Source organism: Miniopterus natalensis, chromosome 19 (assembly GCF_054644295.1).
Source record: "Miniopterus natalensis isolate mMinNat1 chromosome 19, mMinNat1.hap1, whole genome shotgun sequence".
Taxonomy (NCBI): Eukaryota; Metazoa; Chordata; class Mammalia; order Chiroptera; family Miniopteridae; genus Miniopterus; species Miniopterus natalensis.
The window spans coordinates 39,587,648-39,597,022 of record NC_142099.1 but is presented as its reverse complement, the minus strand read 5'-3'; the positions used below and the strand labels follow the sequence as shown (position 1 = coordinate 39,597,022).

Genomic DNA, 9,375 nt, shown 5'->3' with positions numbered 1-9,375 from the left:
GCCGAGCTCCGGCGGGGCAGCGGCGCGGGGCGGGCGCGGCGCCGGGACGGCCGTGCGGGCGAGGCCGGGGGAGCGCGGCTTCCCGGGGGACGCCGAGGGCGGAGTCGGGCTCGGAAGGTCAGCCCGTCGCTCCCCCCCCGCTCTCCTCCAAAGGCGTCTCCGAGCTGTATGGCGGCGGGAGCTCCAGCGGCCCGAGCGCCAAGGGGCTCCCGCCGGAGCCTGCGCGCCCCCGGGCTGCCGACCTCGGAGAGCCCCAGACCGAGGCCGGCCCGCGACCAGCCTCGGGACCGCCCTCGGCCCCGCCGCCTCCGCCGCGCCCGGGCCGTCTCCGCGCGGGGCCTGCCACTCCGCCGCTTCCTCCTCTCCCATTGGCCCCTGGGAGACCGAAGCCGCTATTTTTAATAGATTGGGCGGGGCCCAATCCAGGGAGGGTCGGGTCTTTAAAAGCTTTTTTTGCCCGGTTCCAAGATGGCGCTCATGACCACGCAGAGAAAGCAGCGTGAAGCCGCAGCTCTGCCATCACTCAAGATGGCTGCCCCCATCAAGATGACCGCGGTGTGCGGGGGGGAAGGGGCGGCATGAGGGTCTGAGACGGTAAGGGCGACTGCAGCGCTGCACGCCTCGCTTGGGGCCTAGGGATGAGGAGCATGAAGACTAGAAAGCTGGGTGAGGTCTGTGATGGGGCTCGGGTTAGACAGCGGGGGAAGGGACGGGGTGACAGGTGGGGTGGGGGAGCAAAGACGGGATGGGGCTGCGTCCGGGATTCAGTCTCCCCATCGGTGCCCTCTCCCCACACTCTTCTCGTTCCAGGGCTAGTGTCGGACCATGTGGGAGTTTCGGGGGCTGGGGAGTCGGCTGATGGGGGGTGCGGCCCGTGGGGGGTAGAGGGAGGAATAGCATCTTCCCTGGGCCAGCCCCGGCCCCTCCCCGCCTCCTGGACTCAAATGGGGAACACGTTGGGCCTGGCACCGATGGGGGCTTTGCCCCGCCGGAGCCCCCGTCGAGAGGAACCTCTGCCCAACCCCGGGAGCTTCGATGAGCTGCACCGCCTGTGCAAAGGTGAGAACTTGGCATTTGGGTGTCTCAGGCTGAAGGTTTAGAGGAGGGGGGTGGTCTTGAATGCTGGGTGTGCAGAGGTGCGAGCACAAAAGGGGAGATCACAGATGGGGCTTCCATCCTCAGGAAGAGCCAGGTGCCCGAATGGAGTGGACCTGAAAGGAGGCCGTTTCCTCCAAAGCGCTTTCTGTGGGACGGGTGGGGTCTACTTCTTGGAGCAGGGGTTCCTTGTCTGCTTATTCCTTCCCTTCCCTCCCCTCCCCACCTTCAGATGTATTCCCAGGACAGATGGAGGGTGTGAAGCTGGTTGTCAACAAGGTTCTGAGCAGCCATTTCCAGGTGCTCCCACTTCTTGATTCCCTCCTCACTGTTCCTCCTGCCTGTCCCCCATTCTCTCTTCTGTCCTTTGTACCCCTGCCTTGGCCAGGCCCCATGTGATAGAGGAGGGAGGAAGCGGGGCTCCTTAACTCCTTTGCTTGTGGGACTTGTTGCCTTTAATCAGGTGGCCCGCTGTATATGTTGGAATATTTGGTATTCTTAAAAGGCCTGGATGGGGAGAGGATGCAGGGTGAGATGGGGGATCGATGCAGCAAGAATGCTCTCCTCCACTGGCTTCTCTTCCCTCAGGTGGCTCACACCGTGCACATGAGTGCTCTTGGCCTGCCCGGCTATCACCTCCATGCAGCCTACGCAGGGGACTGGCAACTTAGCCCCACTGAGGTGAGGGCTCCACACACCTGGGTCATCTCCCTGAAAAGCCACCTATAGGAGGAGGAAATGTGTATGTTATGGGGAAGAATGGGCAGGGCACCTACTAGCTTCTCTGGGTTTCTTCTGAATGGTGGAGGGTACCGACACTTTCTGTGTGATTGAGCTGGAGTTTTTCTTTGTGCTCCACTAGGGGGCGCTGGGTGCTGTGAAAGAAAGCACATGGTGTTTGGATTTATGCAGAGTGGAACCTTAGCCCAGCTTAGTCTGACTGTCTAGCTCTTCAACAGGTTTTCCCCACTGTGGTAGGGGACTTGGACAGCAGTGGCAGCCTTAACGCCCAGGTCCTGCTCCTCTTGGCAGAACGGCTCCGAGCCAAGGCCGTCTTCCAGGTGACCCATGATTCCTGCCTCCATCCAAGGGTTTCTTTCCTCCATGAATGTCCTGCTCTGGAGGCTCCAGGGGGAGGAGCAGAGGGAACGGTGATGGCAGAGAGAGAGGGAGCTCTTATTTCCCTCTCTCACTACCCAGACACAGCAGTCCAAGTTCCTGACATGGCAATTTGATGGCGAGTACCGGGGAGATGACTACACAGCCACTCTGACCCTCGGAAATCCTGACTTGATTGGGGAATCGGGTGAGAAATTGGGACAGGGTTCTTTCTATCTTGGCTGCCTACTGCTGATGTTGGCTATGCCTTTTCATCATCTGTACATTTCAGGGATTAAGAGAAGAAAGCATGCAGGCAGGCTGGGGTGGGGCTTCTAGGGGGAAGAGGCAGGCCTGAGTGTTGTCTCCAGGCCTGACTCTGTGTCTCCCACTCCCAGTGATCGTGGTCGCTCACTTCCTGCAGAGCCTCACTCATCGGTTGGTGTTGGGAGGAGAGTTGGTTTATCACCGGCGGCCAGGCGAAGAGGGGGCCATCTTGACACTGGCGGGGAAGTATTCGGGTACGGGGTGAGAGGGGTATGATGGGGAGGGGAAATTCTGGGCTCGGCTGGGTTTCCTGGCCTGTGATGCTCCTGTCCTCCTGCCCTTGATTTTCACAGCTGTACACTGGGTAGCTACGTTGAATGTGGGATCAGGTGGGGCCCATGCAAGTTATTATCACAGAGCGAATGAACAGGTGAGATGACTGATCCCATCCCCCACCCAGCATGTCAGTCCTGAACTTGTGCCCACCCTGGAGCTCCATACTGCTGACATACTGTTCTTCCTGCCCGCATTTCACATACATTTCATGCATGCCTTCATCCTGCTGACCTCCGTCAGGACCCCTGCAGTCTTCACAGAGACAGACCCCTCTCTCATCCTTGCCCATGGTCCTCAGGTTCAGGTTGGAGTGGAGTTTGAGGCAAACACGAGGCTACAAGACACAACCTTCTCCTTTGGTTACCACCTGACCCTGGCCCAGGCCAACATGGTGTTTAGAGGTGAGGATGATTGAGATTGGGGGATGGGAAGAGGGTGGGAAGCTCCGCCGTACTTCTCCTGACCCCTTTCTCCAAGTCCAGCTAAGTAACCAAGTTGTTCTCCTCCCCACAGGCTGGGTGGACAGTAACTGGTGTGTGGGTGCAGTGCTGGAAAAGAAGGTGCCCCCGCTGCCCGTCACCCTCGCCCTCGGGGCCTTCCTCAACCACTGGCGCAACAGATTCCACTGTGGCTTCAGCATCACTGTGGGCTGAGGTTGTTCCGGAGCCCCTCCAGCAGCTGCAAGCTCTGAGTCAGGTGCCCAGGGCCAGAGACTAGGCCCCTCTCCAGAACCCACCTTGCTGGGTGACCTCTGGGCCTGAGGAGCAGAGTGGGGGACAGGATCACGCCCTCCTCAGAACTGGAGCTGCCACAGGGCGCTGATGAGTCGGTGGCTTGAGGGCCCACCTCCGCCGCCAGCGCGTCGTCTGTCTGTGCTGTGGCTCTGGACTGAGGAAGAAGGGTTAGGGGTCTGCCTGGCTGAGTTGTCTCCCTCATGGCCCCCCTTCACCTCCCTGTGGATTAAAGCTCCTCACCTGTTCCTCTTCAGAGCAGGAAAGTCTACATGGAACGAGCACCCATCCTGTTTTCCATCCCAGAGCCTTCCAAGGCTGGGAAAGAATCTCGACCTCAGAAAGTGGGGCCACCCATTCCCAGAAGGAGCTTCCTTCTTCCCCACCTTCTGTGCTTCCAGAGAACACTTTTACCACCGTGGCCACCCCCGCTCCCCCACGACTGCATGAAGAGGCAGTTAGTGCTTTAGGCTTTCATTAAAACCACATGGCTCCCTTCTGGTCCCAGCGCTTGCCCTTTCCAGTCCAGTGTGTCCGGGGGGCCGGGGCAGGCGCGCTGGCTCAGCTGCAGATCTCCTGGAGCAGAGGCATCATGGCAGACAGCCCCTGGATGTGCTGGATTTGGGGTCCGTACGCATTGTTAATGCTCCAGAGCTCAGCCAGCAGGCCTAGCAGCTTCGCATACAGAAATCTTTGGAGGCGGAGGTAGTGGGGTCACTGGGGAAAGAAGGGAAATATAGCAGCCGAGTCCTGTCCTGAGGCCCGATTCCCCAAACAGCCCCTCAGTGAAGCTAGGTCTGAACACCAGAGGAAACCATGACAGACTTAGTAGAGGTTCCAGAGGTCCCCAAGGGCCTTTGGCTGACACTGTCTTCTCACCATGCCATTTTGAACCCAGAGCTCTGAGGGTCCCTAATGAAGAAAGCCCCAGACTTGGTGAGAACTTCAGCTGTGTGGAATCTGAAGATCCAGCCTTCCAGAGTGGTTCCAGCAGGGGTGTGTGCTGTGGCCTAAGGCACCCCTCTTCCAGCCGGGAGGGAAGGGAGCGCACCTTTGGGTCTGGGGAGGGGACTGCTGAGCCAGGCGTGTTGGCCGTGAGGCTGTGAATGAGCATGATTCCGAGGGGGATGAAAAATGGAAGGGCGGGCTCTGCGCAGAGGGAAAGGTGGGAGAGTGAGTGGCCTTCATGGAAGGCTGCGCATCTGGAGAGGCTGGATGGTGAGGTGTGGGTGTCACCAGTCTCAGGAATGCTGTGATACAGAGTCTGTGAGCAACCTCTTTGCATCTCTTCTGAATAAAACATCTGGAAAAACTGAGATGAAACAGTGGTAGGAGCTTTGGGTGCTAGAACATATGAGAAGGGAGGGAAGGAGCAGACCCTCAAGGGACCTGGGTTCCCAAAGGCAAGGCCAGTAAAAAGCATTCATGCTCAGGGTCCCCTTAATGCCTTCCTTCCCTGATGCAGCCTCCAAGCCCCAGTCCCCGTACCAATCCCGGGGCCCTGGCCGCTGGCCTTTGATGTAGCTCTGCAGAGCCAGTGCCATCTCCTCCCTCTGGGTAACCCTAGGCCAGTCTGTAAGAGGGAGCAGGAAGGACAGGTGGGGGTGGGGTGGGCCTGCACAGCGCCCCAGGGGGTGGAGGCTGGGGGAGACACGTTCTGCAGGTTGGAGGACTAACAGGCCTGGGAGGGATGGATTCAAGGAGCTGGGAGTTAGAGGTGTTGGGAGAAAGCTTCTGGGCTTTGGGGGATGCTCACCAAGAGAGAAGAGGGCCATGGCAGCCATGAGCATATACTCAGACTTCTGGAGCCGCAGTCACCTCAGTGTCCCATGGAAGCAAAAGAGCAGCTCTAAAAACTTTGTGGAGCCCCACTGTGGGAGAGACTAGGCTTAGGAGCCTTCAGGTCCCCTTGCCTCACCCACCGCACAAGGACACATGCCCTGTACTGTCCTAGCACCATCTCACCATGAGCTCCATCTTCTATTGTGTAGCAAAGAGGCCCACAGAGGAAGCTCTGTGTTTGGAGACAGAAAGTGGTGCTGAGTGTGATGTGACAGATTTTGATAGCTGCTCCCTTGAGAAGGGAGATCTGGTCCTCCATGGTTAGGGCCCTGTGGAGAGCAGGACACAGGGCACTTTAGACTCGAGCCTGAAGTGCAGAGAGAGGAACTCCCACTTCTGACTGAGACACAAAAACAGAGTTGGGAATTCAAGACCTGGTGCTCGGAAAGGCTGAGGGGTGGGTTAGTTTGGTCAGTGGCTTTTTGTTTTGTTCTGTTTCTTTTGGGGGATGTTATAATTTACTGCAGTGTTTTCTTCCTGAGAGGTAAGGGGAGGTCACCCACCAGAAGAGGGGCAGGTCCTTGGTGAACTTGATGATCTGCTGCACCATGGATGTGCTGATGTCTGCCAAGTGTGTGAGCAGAGGCAGCAGGGGCCAGGGTGGGCAAGCACCAGTGGTGGGTGAACGATGGGCTGGAGGCTGCAAAGGTCAGAGCCTGAGTGAGGCCCAGGCCCAGGGCTCTCCTTTTGGTCTCTCCAGCCTTGGAAGGGTCTGGGTCTGAGAAGCCTGCCTCGCTGGGGTTCCAGAGGAGTCCCGTCCTCTGAATAGGTGCATGACACACAGCCCTCCCTCAGGCCATCCTCCAGCCCAAGTCCTGTGAGTGCTCACCCTGAACTGCACAAACTGGTCGAACATGGTACCCACGTGGCGGGCGTGGGCCCCAGGATGGTCTGGACAAGCTAGCTCTGTTTCTTTTTTTTCAATATATCTTTATTGATTTCAGAGAGAGGAAAGGAGAGGGAGAGAGAGAGAGAGAGAAACATCAATGATGAGAGAGTCACTGATGGAGCCCGCAACCCCGGCATGTGCCCTGACCGGGAATTGAACCCCGATTGCCTGGATCCTAGGTCGACGCTCAACCGCTGAGCAGCGCCCGGCTGGGCTAGCTCTGTTTCTTGCTCAGCTGCTCAGGTGCTTGCTGTGCTTGGTGCTGGGCCTGCTTTGCTCACCATGACGCCAGGGCTTCTGCAGACATGATCACTGTGCCCAGGCAAGAGACACGACAAAGCTGTTGACATCAGTAAAGAGCACCTCTCTCTGCCAGCCCCTGGTCTGGGACCCTGGCCACCTTGCACAGCGAAGGCTATGGGAAGGGAGTCTGGAGGCCTCCTTGGGTACAGCTTAAGTCCTAGAGGCTCCAGTGGGGGTCTTGTCCACATTCCCCAGCCTGTGGGACAACAGCAGAGAGCAAGGCACTGTGGTGGGGACAGTGTGAGGAGGTCTGACTTCTGCAGGAATGTTGAGGGAGGGCTCTGGATACCTAAGACATCGCCTATGTCTATACAGCACAATTTGAAAAGCTCCGAGGTAAAATCTGACGGGCTGAAACATAGGATTTGTTACCTATAGGTGTTTTGTTTTTAATTTTTTTGTTAATTCTCACCTGAGGATATTTTTTCCATTGCTTTTAACGAAGAGCAGAAGGGAGGGCGGGAGAGAGAGCGAAACATGGATGTGAGAGAGGCACGTTGACTGCTTGCTTCCTGAAAACGTGACTGGGGGCAGGGAATGAACCCCCAACAGAGGCAGGTGCCCTTGACTGGGAATCGAACATGACCCTTTGGTGCACAGGTTGATGCTCTAACCACTGAGCAACACTGGCCAGGACCATAGGTATTTTTATCCATATTTTTCAGAAATGTAAAACAGGCTGAGATTCCACTGACAGGGCCAAGGTCACAAAATACTTAAGTGATGTAGATTGAATTAAAATCAAGATTGTTTGACTTCTGCAGTTTTCATGGCTCACAATGAGACATAATGGCAACAGCAAGGATTGGGAGTCAGACAGGAGAGTCTGAATCTCAGCTGCAGCTTTTACACTGAGTGAACCCTAGGCAAGCTGACTTGTGTGAACACAAGTTACATTATCTGTTTGGAACCTAGCCTCATTACCTGGCACACAGAAAGAGCATTATGTAATTAAGTCAACAATGATCAAGTACCTACTAAGTGACAGGAACTATCCCTGAGATAGGTGAGAAAAGCAAGCCAGGGCCATTTCACAAGAGCATTCCTGGAGAGGGAATGGCCAGAGCCAGTGCAGAGGTCCCGAGGAGGGTGCCAGGTGTATCTGAGGATGGCACCAGAGCCAGTGTGGCTGGGATGAATTGAGCAAGGGGTACAGAGTCATGAGAGGTGGCATGGGGGAGCTAGACTGTGAGATCATTGCTTTTCAGGGAGAGTAGAAGGGGGGGGGAGAGAGAAACACGGATATGAGAGAGGCACATCAACTGCCCTAAAGAGAGATGAGCAGAATAGCAACATTATCTGACTTTTAAAGAGCTTACTCGGCCTGCTAGGTGGGGAGCACTCTGTGGGAACAGGGACAAGCAGAGAGAGGTGGTCTGTGGGTTCCTGGGATGGGAAGGGCTGACTCCGTCCTTCCTCATGCCAGCACCCAGGCACTTCTGCAGCCTGCAGGCCAGGCAGTGGTGCCTCTGGGCCTTGTTGACCTTACAGCTCCCAGTGGAAAGGTAGGTGAGACTGTGCTTTTGCCAACTGTCCGTCTGTGAGAGACAGAGGTGAGGGTTGGGGATGGCAGTGAACGGGTGGTAGGTGAGGGGCGGAGAGGACATGGCCTGAAAGCATCTGGTGACACAGGCTACTCCGAGCTGTGCCCACAGGGCCATGAGGGCAGCTCAGGCACAAACACACCTAGCATCTTCGTGGAGGCCCAAGGTCGCCTGGGGAAGCCTGGCGCTTTGCAGTAAGTGAGCAGAATACGTGCTCTTGACTAAGGGGTTGTGTCCCTGGGACAAACATTGCCCTCCCCTCCATTATTACACCAGCTATAGTGTGGAGCATGGTGAGAGCAGCGAGCTAGCCTCAGGGCATTAGGCTCCAGGACACAGGAGTGAGGCATCTGCACACTCCCAGCTCGGGGCAGGCTGGAAGCTGCCTGGAAGGAAGTGGGGGCTTGTTTCTACTGGGAGAAGACTCTCACCTGAAGAAACCCTTGCAGCCCTCATAAGTCAGGGCATGGAAGTGATAGCCCATGGCCCGGTCCCCACAGACCACACAGTTCCTCGGCTCAGCATCCCCACTGGCCATGGCTTCTGGGGTTGGGGTGGCTGTCACAGCCTCTTCCGCAGAGCTCCTTCCTGGACATACCCTGGGCCTGACCCCCTGCATTACCGGTATTTTATTGTTTTTAGTTTATGGCCCCCAGATTTCCTACCTGCTCTCTTAGGCAGCATGCCACCTGCAGGCCACAAAATCTAGTGTGGGATGTGTCTCCCCAAACTCCCACTCCGCCCTCCTCTCCTCTTGATCTCAGGAGCTCCCCGTGTTAGGGGTTACGGCCTCGGTACCTGGAAAACAAGGATCTTCTGTTGTGTGTGAGCTCCAGTTCTCAGAGACTGTGTAGGTAGGGGACAGACTCTGGACCCTGGGCAAAGGCCTGGGGGAGGTTTTCTGAGCATGCCCATGGCACTGGTTGCTGGCACATGGGGAGGGACCCTGGTGGGTGGGGATCTCATGAGTCATTGGAAATTGCTCCTAACCAGACCACGAAGATTTTCCCTACTGCTGAGCTTCAGGCTAGATCAGCAGCCTCTGTGTGGATCCTGGGCCCACTGGGCAGAGAGGGAAAGACAGCAAGCTTTTCACATACAGAATGTCAACAGTAAAAGGACAGGTGTAACAAGTGCATGAGACTCCCTAAAGGAAGGCTCTTAGAGACTGCAGTCTAGTTAAGAGCCCACACAGGGCTAGAGAGGTCCTGCTTCCTAACTAGGGAGGGCCAAAGACTTGCATGGTTGCTGATAAATTAGAGGCAGTGGG

The 9,375-nt window shown here is 56.7% G+C and overlaps 2 protein-coding genes across 4 annotated transcripts; one reads left to right on the top strand and one right to left on the bottom strand.

The window, feature by feature from the left end:
- Nucleotides 1–335: 335 nt before the first annotated feature.
- On the top strand, nt 336–4,839 carry TOMM40L (translocase of outer mitochondrial membrane 40 like). Of its 3 annotated transcripts, XM_016210429.2 has the most exons (10): nt 336–594; nt 811–1,059; nt 1,328–1,395; nt 1,684–1,776; nt 2,055–2,156; nt 2,296–2,401; nt 2,592–2,714; nt 2,814–2,890; nt 3,095–3,197; nt 3,310–4,839. In XM_016210429.2, exons 2-10 carry the CDS (start codon nt 945–947, stop codon nt 3,447–3,449), a joined length of 927 nt encoding a protein of 308 aa, XP_016065915.1. In that variant the 5' UTR covers nt 336–594; nt 811–944; the 3' UTR covers nt 3,450–4,839. The 3 variants fall into 3 exon arrangements, with proteins under 3 accessions (XP_016065915.1, XP_016065913.1, XP_016065914.1); XM_016210427.2 differs by lacking the exon at nt 336–594 and having other exon boundaries at nt 626–1,059; XM_016210428.2 differs by lacking the exons at nt 336–594; nt 3,310–4,839 and having other exon boundaries at nt 629–1,059; nt 2,618–2,714; nt 3,095–3,181.
- NR1I3 (nuclear receptor subfamily 1 group I member 3) lies at nt 4,089–8,643 on the bottom strand. Its single transcript, XM_016210430.2, is given in 9 exon segments — nt 4,089–4,218; nt 5,016–5,100; nt 5,493–5,638; nt 5,873–6,009; nt 6,199–6,260; nt 6,451–6,570; nt 7,964–8,059; nt 8,062–8,099; nt 8,537–8,643. Coding segments are annotated over 9 exon segments (921 nt in total).
- Nucleotides 8,644–9,375: the final 732 nt, after the last annotated feature.